Source organism: Tachypleus tridentatus, chromosome 1 (assembly GCF_004210375.1).
Source record: "Tachypleus tridentatus isolate NWPU-2018 chromosome 1, ASM421037v1, whole genome shotgun sequence".
Taxonomy (NCBI): domain Eukaryota; kingdom Metazoa; phylum Arthropoda; class Merostomata; order Xiphosura; family Limulidae; genus Tachypleus; species Tachypleus tridentatus.
The window spans coordinates 135645804-135669935 of record NC_134825.1 but is presented as its reverse complement, the minus strand read 5'-3'; the positions used below and the strand labels follow the sequence as shown (position 1 = coordinate 135669935).

General features: G+C 30.6%; 1 protein-coding gene across 3 annotated transcripts in view; it reads left to right on the top strand.

The window, feature by feature from the left end:
• LOC143224981 (glycine dehydrogenase (decarboxylating), mitochondrial) overlaps nucleotides 1–24132 on the top strand; it is a 156872-nt gene that overhangs the window by 20336 nt on the left and 112404 nt on the right. For 2 of the 3 annotated variants that reach the window (XR_013013559.1, XM_076453566.1), the window contains exons 2-3: nucleotides 5862–5940; nucleotides 14367–14502. Coding sequence is in view for 2 of the 3 variants with exons in the window: in XM_076453566.1 (XP_076309681.1) it covers nucleotides 5862–5940; nucleotides 14367–14502 (215 nt within the window). In the remaining variant the exon portion in view is untranslated. Of the gene's footprint in view, nucleotides 1–1317; nucleotides 1362–5861; nucleotides 5941–14366; nucleotides 14503–24132 lie in introns of all 3 variants that reach the window. The other variant, XM_076453579.1, reaches the window with a different exon arrangement.

Below are 24132 nucleotides of genomic sequence, written 5' to 3'. Positions count from 1 at the left end.
ATGTTTTCAGTTTGAAGTTAGTCTATAAAGATAAAAAAAAGGTAATTTTGGCTTTCTTTTTATGGTTATGAGATCAATGAAATTTACCAACTTTGTTTAGAGTTATGATAGAGAAAATATCAGATAAGATATAAAATTTAACTTTGAAAATAGAATAGATTCTACATCGCAAGACTTTTGGATTAACTCTCATCTAGCAACAATGATTTGTGGACTGCGACACCCATCTACTGGCATTTTGGTCTCTAATACCTCACCTTTGGACTTTGGTAAGAGATGCATTCCATCAAGACAGATTGGGGTTACAACTCCAGTCCTTTCCTCCAATTCCTATGTTATATAGGGTAATAATGTGGTTTGTTCCAATCAATTGTTGGGTCCTGTTGTAGCACCATATTTGCAGCTACACTCTGGTTTTTGTTATTACAGCACCTTTTGGAATTTTCATCTTTTCCATTTCTTTTTTTTTAGCCATCTCTGTGGAGGCAGCCATGATCTGACATGTCACACCCCACTATCCAGAAGCTGAACCTTAAGGCATAGAGGTTATGTTGTCTTTTGCACAGCCTTTGATTTTCATTTTGAAGGTTGCCATGTATCTTTCTCACTCTTTGCTTTGTCTTGCAATGAACATTTTATCAGTAGAAATGAAATGGATATTGGCAATCATATAATGAAAGGGGATTAACTCACTACAATCATCAGAAGTGCTAAGCATAACTTGTTTTATACTTACCTATTTAACAAGGGTTTCTGTATCTTCCACAATTGCCCTGTATAAGGCAGTCTTATTGACAACTGCTCAGTATGTGTGACAAAATACTTTTTGAGTCCCCAGTACACTCCAAATTCCTCAAGTTGCTTTGTGTCCTTGGTTCCAAACAACCATTTCAGTTAGCTTACTGTTATACTAAGGTTATATTATATGCCCTTTCTCAACACCTGTTTGTAACCTGATTCTCTTTACCAGGTATTACATTTTACCTGAAAGTTTGTTTTATGTTGCTGCTGAACTACAGATATTGCCAGTCAAAGAGGTTTGTGTAGAAGTTGCTTTCTCATTATACTTTCATTCTCAGTTAAACAGGAAAGAGGATAAATTATTTTTATTGATTGTTGAGGGCACTATTTTTTACCTCTGTGTCCTATCGGATTTCAATTGTTGTCATGTTCAGTGAGGGTCTTAAGGTTTTGTTGCTTGCATTAATGTTTTTAGTGATGTTAGTTAATGATTTTTTTATTATGAGTTTTCTTTGAAGGTGAGGGATCTTTTACAAGTCACATCTAATCAGATTTTTTACATTTGTTCATTCTTAGCAGCCCAATTTGAACCTTTCTGTTGGAGGATATTCTGCAGTCAGGTATGACTCCTTTCCATACTTTTTTCTCACATTACTTGCATTATCTAGCAGTTTTTTTTTAATCTTAGTGTCTTGCCATCCCATAGCTATTTTCAACACTTTCATTGGATTATAGAGGGGGGCAAGTATTTTTCTTTGCTACCTTTCAGAGTCCCTTACATTGTTTTACAAGATCTTGCTGCATTGTGAGTGTTGCTTATGCAGCTTTAATCAAACCAGTTTTGCATTAGCAACCACAATTTAATATACTTTATACAGGTTGCCAACAGACTTTGTAGAAATGAGGTGCTTCATAAGACCACTTAGAGCAGGGGTTCCCAACCTTTTGGCACTCGCAACTTGAAAATGTAATTGATGAAATAAAATTAATGTTATCCCAAGCTACTTCTAACACGGCTTAGCGACTCCCCTGCCAAGGCTTTGCGACCCCCCCCTGTCAAGGTTGGGAATCCCTGACTTGGAGGCCAACCAGTGGTATTACCATATTATGATGGATTGCCATCTATAGACTATCATGCTATGCATCCTTCCCAATTGTTAGATTGGATGAATCAGGGTTAGTTTTTAAAATTTAGAGAACTTTTTTTCACATATTGCACTGTACCTTAGCTCAGGTCTCTGAGTATACTAGTGGTGCTAGGGGGTCCTTACCACATCCAGTATCCAGTTGCTAGGTTTTTGGACAAAGGCATTTCTTCCAGAGTGTAAGATTTAATTCTTCCATTCTTAGTCATAAATGTTTTTCCCAGATGTTTGTAGGAGAAACACAAGTTTGCATGGGAGCCTACTCATAGCACTATAGCACTAGTTCAGATATTTTCTTCAGCTATCTAGTTGGATTGAATGTGGCTCTTCTTTTTGACAAATATTGGTTTAGTACATTGTTCATGAAAGAGAGTTTGTTGTGTTTTTGTAATTCCACATACATAGTAGTCCTATCCTGGCTCCTTGGTTGAGCACAGTTTGTTCTCTGTCCTTCTTGTAATTCTGGAGGTGAGTGGAATTTGCATTGCTCGCTTGGTATACATGATCCCATCATTCCAAGCCTGGAGTGTTGTCTTTCAGGCTTAGGTTAAGGAGAAGGTTTATCTATTTTACTTTTCTACCTTCTTTTCATGATTTCAGTGCTTCAGAACACATCACTGTATAGCTACAGATTGGGATCTATTAATGAGTAATATATACAGATTGCTCTAATATGGGATGTAAGGACAACTTTAAGTAGTGAAACCTCAACTATCTGGTTGGATACTGGCCAATAGTGATGACATATCATGTAAAATTCTGCCCAAAGTACGTGAATTAAGTTCCAGGTGAAGAGCTACCTGTTTGGATGGAGTGCAGTCCCTCCATTTGGGTCTTAGTTTTCTCTTGATACACCAATGATCTCTGCATTATTTCTGTATTGTTAATGCTCTCACTGGCCCCTTTGTCTTATCAATGTGGGATTATAGCTGCTAGTATAAGCAGAGCTAAGTAGGTTTTGGAAGTTAACATTTTTTTTTCAAATTGATGCATTTCCAGTCTTTAACATTGGCTTTTAATGGGAGGAAGGGCTTCCTCCCATTAAAAGCCAATGTTAAAGACTGGAATTTGGTCAGTCTTTAAAAAAAGGAAAAGTGATAACATTATCTGAATGAGGTGCTTTATAGGGGGAGTATTAATGTAGGTGGAGAATGTAACAAGACAAATATCACCAAGGGTAATAAAAAGACTGAGGTAATAAAGAAAAAATCTGACCACTGAGCAAAAGAAGAAACTTTGGCAATTGAGTAATAACTGTAAGTGTGAGAGGAGGTAATTATTATTGGAGATGCATCATTGAGAAGTTGGAAATATTTTCAGTGTAGAAAAATTAACTTTTACCTTTATTTAACAATCTCCAACAATCCAATGTCTTTTCTGAGGTAAAGAGCCCAGAACTAATTAGAAGACTTCAAATGAGGCCTAACTAGGGACCTGTCCATTGAAATGATAACCTCTTTAGACTTATTTCATATTTATGCAAATACAACCCTAAATCTATTTTTCCCTATTACTAGCAACAAAACAGTGCTTGGATGGTTTAAACTGGTTAATCAGAATATCATGATGGGAACTTACTGAAGTGAGAATAGCATCACTAAATAAGTCAGTGTTGTATTGCCATAGAAATGTAGGCAGAAGTTTTACACAAACTGATTTTAAGACATAATAGGTAATTATCTTCTTATACCAACCACCAGTTAGGCCTCATTCAAAATTTGCACACTTTGGATGCAACCTAAGACAGAATATTGATTAACTGAAAGGGTTTTTTGGGTGGGACTATTAGCATGATTTCAGGATTACAACCTGTTAACTGATTGTTTCTTGAGAAATGAAAGATAATAAGTTGCCTTATTTAAGTTTACAAGATTTGGGGAATTAATAAGATATAAATACCTCTGACGTTTTTGTGCTCTATTCTGAAGGTTATGGGACACGTGTTTTTAGATTTTGAAAAGAGAGGCTAGGTTGAATTTAAGCCAGCTTTTATTTTTCTAATAGGGTGATTAAATTATGGAATGAATTGCTATCAGCAGAAGTGGATGTCAGCACCTTATAGGAGATTAAGAAAGTATGATTTCCTGAAATATAAAGGAATGGATTTAAATTTTTACTTTTCTTACAGGGGTTGGTGTCAATAATACTGTGTTATAGAGTTAACAAGTTAATGGTGTAGAATGTTCAAAGTTATGGAAACCATGAAATGTTAATCTTATATAAGTGAATTAAACAACACAGGGTAATTTTTAAAATAAAATTAAATATTATGCATACCAAGAAATATTTTTCTTCCAGTGTTGAATATTTGTGCAACTAAATCTATTGCCATTTGGTGTATTTCCTCATGATGCAAGTTATTTTTGTGTATGCATCAAACTTGCATTCAGCTGCTGGAAGCAAACTGCACTCTATGACAAATCAGTTAATAAATTAAGGAAAACTTCCATGGTAACAAATATTATGATTATTTAAAAAGTTGTGTTTAGTGTGTAAATTTTTGTCAGTTAAATTCTTCTTTCATTTTTGAATGTGAAAAAGCATTCTATTTTTGAAATTTATAAATAATGACTTCAAGAATGTCACTTAAAATGCAGATCTAGGAACAATGATTAAATGATCTAAAATCTAGGAGCTTGTTAAATATCAAACAGTAGGTGCATGAAAAAACTGAAACATGTGAAATCCAAGTATTTTCATTTAATGCATTGATGAAATAATATCAAAAATGACTTGAATTTAGATTTATAGAAAAATTTATAATTATCAGATATCAGTATAATAGTTGGAATACAGAAAATTACTGTGTGTCAAATGAATTCCTAATAATAATAATATGAAACATTAAGAAGAAAATTAAATATGTAAAATCAAAGTTAAGAATGTACTTTATATTGATGCATGAAAGAAAGTCTTCCTTCTGTGTCCCCTAAATGTTGTACACTGCAACTTTGTTTTTTTTAAAAGCATTATTATATAATTTCTTCATCTCAGGATGATGTGTATGCTATTGTTGGTTTAGTTAGTTTTATAGTTATGTTTCAATAAAAGTAATTTCTTAAATTCATTTTGATTTATATTTTTTAAAACTACAACGAGGTTATATAAAAACTTGAGACTAGAATCAAATTGCTACATGTATACAGTGCATGTACAGCATGCACAAAGAGGTTATATAAAAACTTGAGACTAGAATCAAATTACTACATGTATACACTGTATGTGCAACATGCACAAAGATGCTGGCTGTAAGGGTTGTTTATCATACTTTTCAAGTCTCATTTTATACATTGTATATGTACACAAAGAACAGCTGCTTTATGTTTTTCATGTTTATTTAACTTGAAAGTTAGTAATGTAAAAATGTTATTGGGACACTTTTAATGATGGTATTTTGTAGGTACTGCTTCACAGAATGTAAATTAGAAAATAACTTGTTAAATTGTATTTCTATTTTTTTATTATTTAAAAACATCTTTGTGTAACACAGAAATATATATGTGCAGGAAATCTATTATTTTTAAGTCCTTTTAAAGTTTTACAGCTTTCATACATTTTAAATGGAATGTTATGTGTAGTTTAATATAATTGAAAACCATACAAATGCAATGACTTTTAAATCAAAATAGAAAGATTACAGAACTTTGAAATTATTGATATACCCATTAAATTTATGCTAAGGAAAAGTAGCTTCTAAAATTTCATGGTGAAACTTAAAAGTAATTCTTCCTTCAGTATTTATATCCATGTGGTTATAAAAGATAGTGTAGATAAAGCCTATTTTCTGTAATATAAATCATAATACACATCCACACTGTATTGATGTCTTTTCATTGTTCATATTTGACATTTTATATATTATTAAATATACATTTCTGTTGTTGTTGGTCTCTTACTATTCAATGAAAAGTTTGGGTTTTTTGATGAATTGTAAAGTTAATGTTAGATTGAAGTACATGTTTGTTTCCTCTACAGAATGTTGAGGAGCTGATTGAGAAGACTGTGCCGTCAAGCATACTGCATCAAAAACTTCTTAATATGGATCAACCATTGGGTATGTTTTGAAACAAAACTGAAACCCAAATGCAACTGTTTGGTTATTTTGTTTTAGAAATTCATAGGGATTAATTATTTAATGTATAGTGACAGAATGTAATTTTGCATGTTAAAAGCATCATTCATCTTCTAAACTTCCTGCTGTGATTGCTTCCTTTTTGGCTGAGTGATACTTTTAAACATAATTGTGTTTAATAAAGATGTCACGACTTTCTCTTATCACCAAATACCTAACTTAAGAAAGTGATCTAAAAGGCTAGAAAATTTGCTTGAAACAAAGCGTGCATGTGAATAAATGTGTAGAACTAAAAACAAAAAAGCTTGAGTATTTATTTATTTTTGTTATTTTATAACAGAATTTCCAAATTGACTTGCCTGGTATTTTAAACAGTTGTAAATTAAACAAGTTTCCAGTTTACATTAATAGATTTGGTATAACAATGTGGACAAAGTTAATTTTTACTGTTTAGATATTTGTAAGTTGAGAAAAATGATCTGTTTTGTTTCTTTTCTTGTATGGAGCCTTTAGAAAAATGTCTACTTATACTTCTATGACTGTTACTTTCTTTTGTGATTTATTTATTACTTTATAATGATTTATAGTTGTTACTTTTTCTAGTTATTTGTATACTGTTGTGTAAATATTCTTGATTATTCTTTGCACGATTGAAACAGTGTTCTAGAAGTAGTCTTGACAAACTTTGAGCAGGTTAAGGTGATTTTTTTCTCAAGTTACATAATTGACTGTCTTTCATTCACATACTTCCAAAAATGATCATGGCAGATTGCCAATGGCATGGGTTACCTATTTACCAAACACCTACTTAATTTTGGAGTATGTCCTTTTTCATAATGTGAACTGTTCAGCCCTACCATGTAACCTTCTTGAAATCCAGTTTAATCAGCTGATTTTTTTACAGTGTAAAGCCACATTTTTTATTCATGTTCATAAGTTTTTGAGCCATCAGTTTCTCACGACATACTGAAGAGTTTTTGTTAAATTATATCCCGCTCACTGGATGAAGAATTATTGCTAATTTCTGTTTTCATATTTAAGTTCTTGGTAGTGTAATTATTACCATCCCTGTATGCAAGTTCAACCTCTGGTGTATCAATTGTCTTATAGCACATAAGGATTTCCTGGTCACTAACTGTGAAGCAAGTTCCAAAGGTACACTCCTCCTTTATATCAGTTATCCATGAGGTATGGGGAAGTTTCCTACAGGTAGTGTAACTTCCAACTTCAATTTTTATTAAACTTTGTCTCCCTGATTTCACATCAATCCATTTTCTTCGTCTCTGGAAGCAACTTCCCATCTTTCATTAACAAATTAGGATGAACAGTTGTAGCTGTATAACTGGTCACTCAGCATATTGCAAGGTTTTCCATCAGTGAAACTGTGGACTTACTGGAAATTTTCTTCAAATAATGAACTTTTCACTTGCAAAAGATGGAGCATTCACAAGTGTTGAATTTATAGTGTTGGTTGTAATGGTTTTCCTTTTTTTCTGCATGTTGCAACTTTTTTAGAGTTCTATTGAAAATCTAATTAAACTACTATATTATCGGTGTACATAATAAACTTATTATTGAACTACATCTAATGAATCACATTTTGATATTGTATAAGTTTTAATTTCTTAATTTTATCAGGAATATTTTTTAAAATCCTCAATCTTCTGTAGTATACGAATTGATACTTAACTCTCTAGATTTCCCCTTTTCTCTACTTTATTCACCATCCCTCACAGAAGTATGATTTTAACAAAAATTACTTAATTTAAATATTACTCAGACAAAGCATAATTATTACAGCCTTTAATCATATTTATTTATGGAGTCATAACCTAGAAAATCAGACTGCCTTGCCATGCCTACTTGTCACATTCTCTCTTTCACAAATTGCCAATAGTTCTGTCTGATGTTTAATACTATATTATTTATAACAAACAGAAAGCCAAATTTTAGTTTATTAAGTAGCCTATGATATTACATTCTTTTCTATATATAGAATTTTTTATTTTGCATTCACTTCAAACTTATTATCTGTAACTTGGTTATGTACTAAGATATCCATCATCCCACAAAAAACAATTAAGATAAGCTGAACATCCAAAAGATTTGGAGAGGTATACATAATTAAGTTTGATCTTTTCTTCATACTTTATCCCAGAACTTTGCTTTTGATACTTCATTTTTGAGGCAACTCTCTAAACCTGTTGAACAAGATAGCTACTAATTCTTGTTGTGTGTTATGAGTCTCAACTTGAAGATTACTTAATGTTGTTAAAGTTGATCATTTTAAATGGGCAGTCAAATGGCTTGTTATTCATTATTCAAAACATTTGCCTTAAAAATTTCGAATCAAGTCTGTGACTCCGATGGTACCTTGTCACCATATTTTATTTGTTTCTGTATTAGATGATGTTGAATTGGCCATTTAAACTCTGGAAATGCATTAGGTATTATTATAGCTGGAGTAGTCCAGGAATGTTCTCCAGTAACAGGTGTCATAGTAGTGTCATAATATGTGTAATTCATTAAAGTTCTCTTATGCTATATCTTGTTGTAGATGGTGTTTTCAGTTGGAAGTGTTTAACCAATACAGAAAGAGGTGGAGATGGTTTAGTCTTTGCATTTATTAATTTATTTCTCATATGTTTTAGCCTGTCACCAAAGTTGTTGTTTTTTGTTTTTTTTTCTAATTCATTGAGGTTTTCTATCTTGCTGATATCTTTCATTATTTCACTTTTGGCTTCACTGGTGTCCTTTTGTAATTTTATGATTCCATTCTCCATTTCTTTAGATTTGTTGTTATAATCCCCCTAAATACCCCTATAGTTTCATGGATCTAGTCTTTAATCATATTTATTCTTTATTTTAATGTTAGATAATTGTTAGATAATAGGTTTTTTTCTTTTAACCACTCTCAGATTTCTGTAATTTTTCATTCTTTCTTCATGGTCTTTGACTAATCTTCTCCTGGTTTCTTCATGATTATCTTTTATTTGTCTGTCTCTTTCTTACAAATCTTTAAATTTTCTATCTCATTTTTCTTGATCTTGTCATAATAATTTCATCATCTCAAGTTAAGTTTGAATCTCAGTGTTGGACCTTGTAGTTATCACCTTTAACAACTGAAGTTCTATTTCAAATATATTCTAAGTTCTGTTCCATTTCTATAAAAATAAATATCTGATCCTAACACCAGGGATTATAATGTTTGTCTTTCTTTATGGATTTTTTTGAAATCTCTGGTGAAATATAAACTAATGTCAGGTCCACTTTAAGATAGGAAATTCATTTATTTACACTATAGTATTTCTTCAGATACCTTGTCACCTTTCTAATTTGTGGTTTAAAAATGACATTAAACCTTTTTAACCTTATTGCTCCCAGTGTCATTTTTAAACTTATTTCTCATTGGTACTGCATTACATTAAAAATTAAGTTAAACCACTTTACAATCATTATATTTCAATGAAGTTATAATGTATAATTTGAATTTTTTTAAAGTTTGAATTCCTTTGTTTTAAAGGAAATGTCTGGAAGTTCTTAAACATCAAATTTGGTGTTGGCTGATCTATTTGCTGTGAAAAATCTCGACTTCAGCAGTGGATCATATAAGCTCTCAATATACACTAAGTACATGTAACTGACACAAGAGATATAAAGTTTGTGGCAGAGTTGTCTAGAAAAGTGATATAAATTTTCCTACCTTTGAGTGCCACATCTACCTTTTATATACTTTGCCTTGAAATCTATAATTTGCATGTAGTTAGTTGACACCACTTTATATAATGATTAGAAAGATATCTATTTACACTGTACTCCACCAGTGGTTAATTTTAAATTGGTGTGCAGTTTTTGTATTTAAGTAAATGTAATTGCTGTTAAATTGTTGGCTGCTTGGTCAACTATAGCTCTTAGGGTAATTTATTACCTAAATATGCAGTAGTTAGAGAAACATTAAATTTAATTTAGTTCTTATATTTTAGTTAATTATGTATTACATGTGTTTTTAAAAATTGTATTTGAAAAGTTTAATGATATTTTTTATGAGTTTAATTTTTTACCTGGATTGTGAAAGGTCTTTGAACAAGATGGCATGTACAAGCATCATCCTGTTTGTGCAATGCCTCTCTCTTTGGGATGTTGAGTTGACTGAAATTGCTTTACAAATCCCTGTGGATATCCATTATCCATTGATATATCAACATAAATGATAAAAGACTACGAATTTGAAAAAATAAATAAAATATAAGTAAAAGATCAAAACACTAAATTGCACATTAAAAAAAACAAACTATTTTAATGGATTTCTGTGAAGAGTTGGAAGGTATGTACATATATCCATTTGTTAATTGTAAACATTTCATTTTACTGTACGTAGATGATAATACCTAATTTGTGACATAGTAGAAAAAATGCAAAATGTAACATACACATTTACCTTTTTAATGTTCATTTGCGAGGTTCAAGAGAATTTGCAAATATGAAAACTGTAAGACAGTAAATAGTACTTTTATACTTCATATAAAAATCACCTTGAAGGTGAACTATTCAGTCTGAATGCAAATACTAAGTGAAATAATCAATTTTTTTATTTGAAATAGTAAAAAAAGTAAATATTATTCTGTTTTTAAAACCATTAATAAATGATCAAAACTATCGTATCAAGAAACTTGTCAAAAACAACAGGATAACAATTGGGAACAATTCTGAATCCATAAATAATTCCTAACCTCTGACATCTTGCTATTCTGAAGAAAATTTAAATCTATCACTATTATCAACTCTCATAGTAATATTACCAAGCTACAATATAATAATATCACAATCATGTCTGACAACAAACAACCAGTTTTGTTTCATTTTTTGCCCAATATTTTAGAAGCACCTTTGTGATGCTCAGTTTTGACTTTCTGGAGTAATTACATCTTAATAATGCAAACAACTATGCTGTTTAACAAGCCTAGTTAACAAGAACAAAAAAACTAAGAAATCTAAGTTTAACTTTAGTATTCCAGTTCTCAAGCTATAAAATTCACAGGTTTAACATTCAACTTGAACTTGTAGCAAACATGTTAATAATTTTATCAGGAGGATAAGTAATAACTTAACCACCCACAGTGTATAGAAAGTATTAATAAAGGTTGCAGTGGCAAAACAATCATCATCTACCTTTCGTATATGAGGCCTTTATTTGAATATGGTAATATGTAATATGTCAGACTATCAATATAAGTAGTTGCACAATCTCAAGAATAGTGATTAAAACAGTTCAAACAGATTATACCTTGCATGAATACCTGAACTCACTATCAGTTATACCAGCCATAAAAGAACTTTAATAAAGTTAGCACCTCGTTGTTACAAAAAAGTGCTCAATGCATTTTGCAAACCCAAGAATTCTCCGAAAATACAACCACCTTAACATTTTTGATAAGTTAGTTATCACCTTTTAACTTGATTGAGAATCTTAAGAATACTGCTTCCCAAGTCATGATTTATAAAATACCTTAACTTTTGTTTCATGTTTTATCCATGTTATTTCTTTCAGCCCAAAGTTTTGGCACTGGGCAGGTAGAATTTTTAGGAAGCTGTCCAGTAGAAGTTGATTTTTTTCTTAGGGTACTCATCATTTTTGATCCACATCATAAATTTATATCATTAAAATACTAACCTGAAAAATGACCATTTCTTTCTTTACTTTTCTGTATGTTTTATATTAAATCCTCTGATCCTTGCTAAAACCTGTGAAATTTTTAAAATTCAAGATTGAGTTTAAATACTCGTGTCAAATTATTGTTAGAATTTAGCTTATACCTAACAAGGTAATCCATAAGGTGCTAGTGCAAAAACAATAACAAGTTCAAATTTATTTAAAAGGTTCTATTGCTAAACTTGTTTTGCTAGTTCTCATTTACAGATTGCACATCTTCTGGTGCTTGTGTCCTTGTCACAGCTATGGTCATCACTGCCTTGTTCCACTTCAGCAAAGCCAAGTATTAATATCAAGCTTTCTACTTTCTCATAGTGACTTCCTGTTCTCAGTTTTTGGTATTATTACTTGACATGTATTTATTCCTTCTCTAAAAGAACAAGGGAGCAATTTGATCTACTGGAAAATAATGTAGCAGTTCACTGCTTGCCTTATAACCAGTTTTATGCTTAGTGGTGGAGATTTTCCATGTCTCTGAGAAATTTACACTTCCTTTCATTAATCACAGTTACAGATTTTTTTTTTATAATGTAAAGTAAACAACTTGTTTTGAAGAAACCATCATCAGAGTTGTTGTTAGTATTGTTGAACTGTGTATCATTCTCCATATGAGAAATATGCAAATAACTTCATACTGTAACCACAAGGTAAAAGTTTTCAAGTACTAATAAACAAAACATATTCTTTATTTACTTGTAATCTTAAACAAAGAATATGTTTATGGTAATTAAGTACATTAATTAAATATGTTATTCTTGTATTATAGTTATTTCCACTCAGACTATGAATATTTTGAGTATTATCATCAATGTATAGTGCAGTGAAATGCTTAAAATTCAAAACAAAAATGTACATACCTTTGAATTATCTTCAAAATCTTCTGAGTGTATAATCTTAATTGTAAGTTTTACTTTTTCACAACAAAGCATTTTTGTTTTGTTTTCCTTTACTATCCTTTAGCATTAGCTTATCTTGACGTGTCAGTGGGTATTCTCTGGGTGCCCTCAACAATAAAACTTTTAACCAGTCAGAGCATTGAGATATTCACCTTCTGCACTAAGCCTGATAAATGAAGGCAGTTTGGGTTATATCTTGCAAAATATTAAATCTATCTAATATGTCCTTAAAATGTAGCAAATATATAATTAACTATCTATCTAACTAATATATCTACAGATGAGAAATAACAATAAATTGCTAATGTGGTGACGAGTAGTAACAATGCTAAGTGTTTGAAAAGTTCTCTTGAATTCTTTGTGTCAATTTTAAAATAACTGTTGGGAAAATATTTCAAAATATGACTTCCTATTAGTTACAAACATCTAGCTCAATATAGTATAATTGGCTGATTATATTGCAACTTTGTGTAGAGGATGTGCATGGTATCTGTTAAGAGTTGCAAGAAACTTGTTTTCTTTTCTTCAAATGTGCCCTAAGGAGCCTTGAAAGAAGAGTGTAAATAGAGCAGTCAATCTACTTTCTGTCTATACAGAGAAATAGTGTACAAGAAGAACCATTCAAGTTAGAGATGAAAAGTTAATATTTTGTAAACTTGTGCATCAAACTGAAATTTAAGAATTTTTCTTTAAGGTTTCTTTTGAAATAAAATTAAAACTTGTACAGTATAAAACTTTCAAAGTATAATGTAAATTTAACTCTAATTTTGTTAGTGTACACTAATACTAAGATTGATTAATTAAAGTTTTAATGTAACAATAAAATCTTGACATATGCCTGTAATTATTGGGTTAATCAGTTTAATACTGAGTTGTTTTTTTATTACATTCACAATGAAATAAAGATCTGTTGATGCTGTTTCACATTTAATTATATTGTTTGTCAGTTTTATATCCATGAAATTTATTTAGTGCAACCCTATAGTTCCTTAAAATTTAATGGTAGCTTTAAGTGCCTCTCTGCTGTTGACAGCTTTGTCTGAGAATAGAAATCAACTATGTTGTGGTATATTCTGTTCAACAAGCATAAGGTAACAAATAAGTTAGTCAGTTAGCAAATATTTGACTTGGTTGGAGTTAAAATAATTTAATCAATTTGATTTGATTATGAGGACAGATAGTAAGTCTTGAATTTGATCAAAAGCTATTGGTAATATACTTGTACTTGGATGCACTATATACTTTTAGTCTTTAAAAGTTCTAGTTAGTAGGCAAAGTTACCTCAGAATTTAATATTTTTCTTTCATGTTTCATAATGTTTAAAAACAGAATTTGAAGTGTTAATCAACACTTAAGAGAGTTTATAATTTATCTTGTAACTTGTGAGTAAAAATGTTAGTGTTTTCCAGAAAAAGAAAGGTTAAGATGATTGTGTTAGTTCGCAACATAAATTAATAATGTGTTAATGATCCATGTATTTCTACGTTTACTTTGGTTACTTTTTTTCTTTTATTGAGATTCCTTTTCAGTTGTTTCTTTTCATTTCTCCTAATGTTCTGTCAGAACAGAAACTGGGAAGAGACATTACCAACTAATATTTTATTTAAGTGCATGTAACTTAAATAGCTATGAAGGTACTCTCATTTCCAATAGTGCACTAAAGGATACAAAGAGTGTATATTAAAAACAGGGCTTCTAATTCCACATTCTGTAAATAATTAATATGCATTATTGTATGTATATACTATATTTTTACAGTAGATCATTTAACATTATTTTTTAATTATTATTATTAACCTTAGGTGAGAAAGACCTGCTTAAGAAAATCAAGTATATTGCTCAGAAAAACAAAGTATGGAGATCATACATTGGAATGGGCTATAACAGCTGTAAAGTTCCTCACACAATACTCAGAAATATTCTAGAAAATCCAGGATGGTGAGGTTTATTTTAATTTTAATAATTTCTTTAAAAATAAAGTGCTTGAAATTTGAGAGAATTATCAGTGTAAGGAAAGTACAAATTGATATTTTTATAAATTTCATAACTTAGCTTCTGTGGGTGATAGCTAGAATAATCAAGATTAACTGATACAAAGCTATTTTTATTTTATGGTTGCTATGCTAATGGTAATACAAGAATTTGAGCAAAATATTTTACCTCATTAAGTTGTAAAAAAGCACTTTTTACTTATTTATTGCTATTTATGTAATTTGTTATGACCAATATTTTAGAATTTTATTGCTGAATAGGTTTTTATATTGGATGTAATTAGATATAATCCACAAATAATAAGTAAACAGAGTAGTGGACACTGGAAGTTTTTGAAGAGTGTATGATTGGATAAAATGAGGGTAGATGTCGATAATGTTATTAATTCTCTGTGAAATATTATATAAAATAAGTTAATATGAAATAAGAAAAAGGAATGAATATTGTAATGCATGAATGTAAAACTGTGAAATGCAATAATCCAAAATGTTGGCAAACTAGGGTTGCCAAAACCTGTTAAGAAATTATATCTCAAATTATTTGATATCGTGTTATTTTGTAAGTACTTGTCTATATAAATTTTTTATGAATTCTTTGTGAATGTACATTTATAAATTGTGTTTAACTTTCTGAGTTTACTATCGTCAGTTTGATACTCATCTTACATCTCTGTTTACTCAGTAACTTAACTCTGTTATGGTTCTGATAACATGTTTAGAGCTTTGTAACCTATAGTATATGACAAAAGCACTGATGCTCTGGACACATGACAGAAAATGCAGGCTGTTCACACAGCTAGCTACTTGCAAGCAGGATAGAAATGTACTAATGCAAGTTTTCTCGTGCTGTTTTGCTAGCTGTTGCTGTGGTTGCATCCAGTAGTAGAATGCATGGAATGTCACAAGGATATGAACTTGGGCATTTTCAGTAAAAGTACTTTTCATCACTTTCAGATACCAATTCCCATTTACCAAAAGTAAACTCTTTGTATTGAGTGAGACTTTGTTATTATAATTAAATAACGATGAGTGTTCATTTCAGCTGGAGCTGGTTCACAATGAAATTTTATGTAAACTATAGTAGTGATGTGTAAAAGTTTTGCATCTCAGGCTATCACTAACAAACTAGGTTATTTTGGATTGAATTTACAGTATAATTTAGTGTTCTGTCTGTGACTAATAGGAATGTTATGTTGAAGGGTAAGAAATACTCATATTTGATACTATGTAAATATTAAATAGCTAAATCTATCAAACTTGGATTTGTTGCCTGAGTCTTATATATGAATAAATTATCTGCATTAATGTTCAAAATGTTAAATTTTTGATTTTATTGTTAATTGTGGCTATTTTATCAGTGCTTTTCTTAAACATGCAATGTGAATTAGACCATGGTAAAATGGATGAAAGTTTGTGATAAATATCAAAATTTAATGTGGTTAATGCTGATGTATTTAATCAAAACTTGGAATAGTTTATTTCTGATTCTTTGGAAACTGAACAGTATACTTAGCCAAATTGCTATTACATATATTACTTTGAGATAAGTGGGATGAAACTCAAATAGTTTCTGTATTTTATTGATTTTATGTTTAGAAATACATGATATTTAATTTCATTTAAACTGAAAATTTGTATGTTTTTATTATGTGGAAATATTTAATGCTGTAAATCAAAGACTATTTTTGTAATATATTGTTGCTGTTAACTTATCAACAAAAAATGAAGGGTATGGACATTTGGGATATCGAACCAGAACATTTTATGGGACACGTGGGCTAAATGATTAATTGCAGGTATAGTAGTTCCTAATTTTGAACAAGAGGGAGAGCAAACTAGTCAGCAGCATCCACTTTTAATGATCATATGGCAGCAGCAGTTTAGTATCTTGTTACAGAGCAAACTTTAGACCTTCTGATCTACAATGTGGCATGCTAATCAGTAGGTTGTGCCTAGGCTTTAAAAAAAACAAAACTGTGTTTACATAACCTTTTTACAAAGCTGTATATTGTATGCATACCAACAAAAACACCTGGAACAGCAAAGAAAATGTTGAACATACCTGCAAAATTGAACCAGGTATTATAATTTTTAGAGTAAACTAATGAAACAATATTTTCTTTAATGTTATGCAAACAAGCTACTTTTAACAACTCGTAAAACAAAATTATTAATTGAAAAAAAGTTTTTGGGATAACAGAATCAAATACATTTTATGTCTATAAACTATGAAAATGTTACAAGCTACTTACTGTAAGTAAAATTCAAAATGAAGATGTTATGAATAAAATAGTTTTCTGCATGTATTAAATCCCAGTATTTAGAAAATACTGCCCCATTGGGACTATACATGTCAGCTTTCTTAACTTTTACATACTGTAGTGTATTTTTAGTTTTATTTATAAGTGAGTCAGAGTTTGTGAATTGTATACCTGTGTAATCATCTTTTGAACATCTTTCTTTGGCAGTTTCTTACATAAGCTTTGTGAAATAAACTTTCAGTTTAGCATTTTCTTTTGTGAATATTTGGTGAGACATTCAGTTTTCAATCAATTTTTTGTCATTGTTAGTATCAGTTTTATATTAAATTTGTAAAATATGATACATGCAATTCTGGTATATAAATATTATTTTTTGTCATAACATTTATTTGAGTTTGAAATGGTTTATCACATCATAAAAGAGATATTTTAGAAATTGGAATGTGTGATTTTATGTTGTTTAAAATATACTCTTGTTCTGAATCTGGCCAGCCAACATTTTAGTAGCTGCTTCTTGAAGACTGTGAAATGAGTTGGTACCAGTGGTTGAGGCAGTTTTTCCTATCTCTGGTTATTAATTGCTCATGATGAATTACATGATATCCTAAACCATGGAAATTTCTATTACTATTTTTATAAATACTTATATTTAGTTTTATGCATTTTTAATTGTGTTACAAATCCATGCCTATAGCACACCCAGTTCTTTCTGAAGGTAATTTATGGCAATAATTGTTTTGTTAACTTTTTAATTTTTCTTGCTGTTCATATTCAAAGGGTTATTAATGGAAAGTTGATGTTTGTAGCTTTTGATAGTGTACATTAAAAAGTAGCCTGTGATCCAGGATACAAAGTATATGTGTCTGCAGCTAATGAACCTTACAATCACTGAGTGGTCTAAATATAAAATTGTATTAATTTACTTAAGCTGAAACCCAAATCATGCATCTGTTCATGTTCAGTGTGGCAATACCTTTTATTTGTACTGTATTGTTTGCTTTACTTGACATTCTGTTGTTTGAAGGTCATGTAAAATATGATTTTTAAGTTATATTGTGTATAAAGCTGGGCAATTAACTAAATTAATTGATTTTCACAATTGCCTGTGGAAATCGGAGGTTGGATATTATTCAACATTTGATGTTTCATGTACCTTTCACCACTACACCTACATTCTCTTTTATTCAGGTCATATTTTCCTTCTCAAAACATCAGTGACACTTGTGTAGACAATCCTTCTATTGTGCCAATTTCCCTCCCTTCCATTTGATATTTATTCTCCTATTCTGATCCACATATACTTCAATGACTAGTTTGTGCTCTTCATTATTTTATTGCCCATGGGTCATTCCGTGTCAAATCATCCAGGGGGCTGCAGGTGACCCACATAGAATGCCTTGATAAAACTCACATGTGCTCATCTACCCATATAATAAAAAACTGCCAAAGATTAGATCAATATCTCTGATAGTTTCTGATTTACAGCCCTGTAAAATATAGTTAATTTGTTTTTAATTTTGACGAATTCGTTTTCGGGCAACTTTCGCTGCTTAAAGCTGCAAGAGTAATGGTGGTAGAAGGATGAAATTTTCTACACTGACTGAATTAAACTTACAGAATTCAAAAATAGTCTCAAACCAAGTTTATCTTTCTTAGGATTTGCATACTGAGGCAGTAAATTCACCTGAAAACCCCAAATCGTAAAAAAAACATTGGTTTATGTAATAAGCCATAGCTCTAAGACTTAATATGATACAAAACTGATTTTTTTCTTCTAATTTCCTATAACATAGCAGTTGATAAATCAGCAATTGTTGTAATTAAAAGTCTGTTAGATCTCTTGTAAAAAAACTTAGCTATATGCAATTTTTTATGATTTTGCTCAAAATAGCCCTACTTCAGGCCACAGTTTGACCATGTCACCAGTTATTCAGCCTTTTCAGATTTTTACCATATATTCTTACATCTCTGAATATGATCTACCAAAAAATTCAGGATGGTGTTCAACCTACTTTTTGAGTTATAATTTTTTAAAGTATTCTCTGACCATACGTTTTTTATTAAAAACAAAATTCAGTTCAGGTGTGTTACTGTGTGCAAATATATCCATACAAATTTGAAAAATACCTGTCAGAATTTTATGAATCCCACTGAAATATTCTATCCAGCCTTTCAGAATGTTAAATAATGAAGTTGTAAGAAACAAGAAAGAATTAATTCATTTCAGAACAAGTTTATTGGCATAATTAGTTAGATCACATGGCAATGCAAATGTATTGTTATGCATTACAGTTATGCAGATATGGCTGAGTTTAAGATTCATAATATAATAAATACAAAGGTAAATCAGACACAAAAAGCACAGTGCTACAACAGGGGATAACTGAGAAAGATTATAGGCACACCAAACTGCAATAATCGTGACAATGAAATGTTTCAAAAACTGTTAAGGCGATAAATTAGCCTTAACAACATCAAATAAACATTGCTTTGTTCAGACAGCTTGAATAAATTTCTGAAATTCAAGTTTCATTATGTTGAGATCAATTTGACTTAGAACATAGTGGCGAGCACTACTGCCTTGCACGGTAGGTGCACTTATGAGACAAAGAATATGTTGGAAAGGAATCCAGCTTTTATCTTTACATGACCTTGCAGGCCATGAGAACAGTTTGTTTCTTGATTTCTTCATAAATGACACCAACACAATGGAATGTTCATCTGATCTATCTTTTATGTTTCCCATATACCATTCATGATCATATATGCATGCCACATATTTCCCTGGCTGATAATTGTCATTGCTATCATTAGACCCTATTTGAGCTGCTGCAACATCACTTTCACTGCTACTACCAACAACTGTGTACACATCATCATCTGATAGCCTTCTCATATACAATATGTTGGTAGAGTGGGGAATAAAGTTATGATGTGACCTAATACCTGCCAGAATTCTGCATGACTGATTCCTGATTGACAAGAAAGAACTGAATGCCCTGAAAGTGGTCCTTTGCCCAATGGTACATAGGAGAGAGACTTAAAATTTCATAATTTATTATTTTACACAACCTTGAATTTTTTGAGGATCATGTTCAGAGATGTAAGAATATATGGTGGTAAAGGCTGATTAGAATATTTCAATGGGATTCATAATTTATTTCAAAATTGTATGGATATATTTGCACACAGTAACACAGCTGAATTGAAGTTTTTTTTTCTCAAGTAAACAACATACGGTCAGAGGATACTTTAAAAAATTATAACTCAAAAAGTAGGTTGAACACCATCCTGATTTATTTTTTTTCATAGATCATATTCAGAGATGTAACAATATATGGGAAAAATCTGAAAAGGCTGAATAACTGGTGACTTCGTCAAACTGTGGCCTGAAATAGGGCTATTTTTAGCTAAATCATAAGTTTTTTTATAGGAGATCTAATAGATTTTTAATTACAACAATTGCTGATTTATCAACTGATATGTTATAGGAAATGTGTTAACAAAATTCAGCTTTGTATCATATAAAGTCTTAGAGCTATGGCTTATTAAACAAACCAATATTTATTACAATTTTGGGTTTTCAGGTGATTTTATAGCCTCACTATGAAATTCCTAAAAGAGATAAACTTGGTTTGAGACCATTTTTGAATTCTATGATATTAATTCAATCAGTGTAGCAAATTTCAGCCTTCTACCACCATTACTCTTGCAGCTTTAAGCAGCCAAAGTTGCCCGAAAATGAATTTGCCAAAAATACAAAAAATTAACTAAATTTTGCAGGGCTGTAAATGAAAAACTATTAGAGATATTAATTTAATCTTTGGCAGTTTTTCATTATATGGTTAGATGAGCACATGTGAATTGTTTCAAGGCATTCTGAGGGGTCACCTGGAACATTTTCCAAAATCTGGATGATTTGACATGGAATGACTCCCATATGAATTCTATAGGTCTCATTTCTAGTTATTCATTCCCTGAAAGCAGTCCTCACTCCATTACCTTTCACCATCTGCCCTTATGGGTTGTATTAATCAACTTATCAGGCTGGATTTCACTAATTAGCAATCAGAATCTTTATAGGTATATTAGCTGCTATCAGCCACAAAATCTGCACTCTATGGTCTGTAATTATCAGTGTGTGTGAGTGTGTGCATGCACATGTATAAATGTACATATCTGTGGGATGCTTTCTGAACGGTGCTTTTGTAGGATCTTGGTAACATTTGTAGCTGTCTTTCCACCTCTTAAGTGTAAGATTCCATCTGAGGAGTTAATATTTTCCTTTCCTAAACAAATATATTTCTAATAAATGCTTACATCTTCTCACACTTCTGTGCTTCTTTCATGCCTAATCTCCAAGGGAAGACAAAGCTCAATAGTATAGAAGTAACCTGCATCAGGATTGTGTGTCACTCCCCTATTGGTGGTTGGTGTAAACATGCAAAGATGCTGTAGAATTGCATTAAATATGGGGTAGATGGAAGCTTAAAGGCTAGTGGTAGGTTAAAAAAATTTTGCACATAAAAGGCAATACTGAAAGGAAGACTATTGGAAATATATTTTCTGTCTAGTAAAATATTAATTTCTAGTATTGTACACTATGGAAGGTCACAGTATTACCATGCAAACAATACTGCCATGATTCAGAGCAAAATAGCCCAATACTTCTAAAAGAAAGTAATACAAAAAATTTGATTAGAAATTATTTTGGGTTTTTTGGCTAATGAAGGCACCACTACTATTGATAATGGAAAACCTAAATGGCAAAGATCTGTTTTAAAATATTTCAAGCAACAGGAGGTAGTACATCAAATTTCTCTAAATAATTATCTGATTAATATCCTGACTTCTTTGCAGAATGTCACAGAACTGCTATATTTATCTGACTTTCTAAGGCATAAATAGGTTAAAACAGGTTCCATTGCTAGTTGGGGCAATAAATTAATGCATACATCTGGGTTTCCTTGTGAACTACTGTCTTTGTATACTTAAAGTTAAGATTTCTGTATATTACACTATTATCTTTCTCTTAGTTATAAATGTATCCATCTAATAAATGGAAGTAAATAATTGGTTTGCTATGCATGAAAAGATAGAAAATGCTTCTCTAGCAATTTGACAGATTCATTGATATCTCTTAAGTCAATAAGGGAACAGGTTAAAAACCTTGTATTCTTTCATGTCAATATATGTAATTTGCTTTTAATTAGTTGAGCCCTATAGAAACTGTATTGTTGAAGGTGTAATATCTAAATGGGAGAGATTATAAGGCAGATATGTCATGACAGAATGGTGAGGATTGAGGTTTTTTTAACTTGTGTTTTTTAACTAAAAATAAAACTTGGTTAATATTAAATTTTGAATTATAAACCAGGTTTTGATGTAGCATTTATAAACATACATTGATAAAGTTGTTTAGTTAAATTTTGAATGCAACTGTAAAATAGTCATGACATGCCCTCCAAAGTTAATCAAATTGATAGAGCCTTTATTAATTGGGTTAAAATAAATTTATTCAATTTTTATAATAAATTTCTTGTATAAAGCATGTTTGTTGTGATCATATTCTGCTTGATGTGTTCATTTTCTCTAAACTTTATAATGGTGTGGCTTTTGCACTTCACCTGTTGGTTTTTGCAATCTTAGAAACTACACAATGATGAACAAACCAACAACAAAGCATGTTTGTGCATAAAAACACCGGATTTTTAAAGCATATTATAATGTAGTTTTCACAGATAGTTTTCACTATCTAGTATTGTGTTCATTCATATCTCATCTATTATTTTCTAACAGCAACACCAAATAAAAAAGGATTTGTCAAAGCTACACCTAATTTGTTTTAAGTGGGGCTAAACTAAATTCAAATATTGGTATTCAATTTATTTAAAATATATTTTTATATCTAGCTATATAATGTAAAAAAAGAGAACAATTAATTTTTATTGTAAATAAACAAGTAAAATTTTTAAGTTTTGAACACATTAAATAATTCTTAAGTTTTTATGCATTCTGCTTTATAGAACATCTGTTGGAATTACTTTTTCTGAACAAGTTTAAATAGTTGTATAGTGTTTACACTTAATTGAGGAGATTATTAATAAGCTTAATATATAGTTTTAAAAATAAGAACATTATAATCTCCTGCCTCCATATAAATTCCTAAGGAAATATGAACCCTAGTGGCTCATAATGCTAAAAACCAGGTTAGGGTACAACACAGATGGCCCATTGTGTAGCTTTGTGTGCAATAAAACAAGCAACCAGTATACAGAATTTACTGAAATCTAATGTTTTAAATATACGTTCCAGACTAGATGGATGTCGTTGATACCCTGTAATTGATTTTCTTTTCACAATGGAAGTATTCAGTGTAATTACAGGAAACTTGGGAAAAACTTACTAAATAGCACCTAGTTTTGGCTTTAACTCTTTTTAACAGGAGCCTTTGGCAAATCTGACAGAACACATGATCTCTTTGTACTTGTTTAAAGTCTGTATAAATTTAATACTTCTAACTTTCAATATAGTGTGCATAAATCTTCATAAAATTTGGCAACCTTTCAGTTAACATTATAAGTCTTTCACATACAAAAAATATTTTTAGTAAAGTATTTCTAATAAAATAAAAATTTGTGCATGAATATATTAAATATTTGTTTTGAATTGTCAGTGTGCAAATTAATTTTCTGTCTCAAAATCTTAGAATTTATTTGTATAATCTCCAAAACTTTTTAACAAATTTTAAATTTTTTGGATAAAAATTTATATTTTATCCGTTATTTTTTTCTGCAATAACTATATACAAGGTAGGTCAACTTGATCACGTAACCATCAGAAAAAGAACATAACTACTAACATGCAAAACGTAGACAATTTCCCATACCTCTTGTGACAATGGCTATAAGAAATTCATTCAAGCTAGTCATTAAATTTCTCACTTAAGCATTAATTGCACTCTGAGTGAAATTGATTATTATCTGTTCAGAACACAGTATTATGCAATACATCATATGATAGATGAAACTTGACTTTTTATTGGCTATATGTAATATATAATTAAATACAAGACTAAACTGTTGACTTCTCCTGAAAGAGAAAATGTGACAGGTGGGTGTGGCAGAAATTTTCTTTTAATAGTTCTTAACCAAAGAAAATTGAAGGCTATAAAAAATTATGATTTGTCTGACCAATAATGTTTCTAAAGGGGTGGTGGAAATAATAGAGAAAACAAGATGCCTAGAGAAAATGTCATAATAGGAGAAATTCAGAATTTTGTAAAATATTACAGGGTGAAATTAAAATGATAAAAT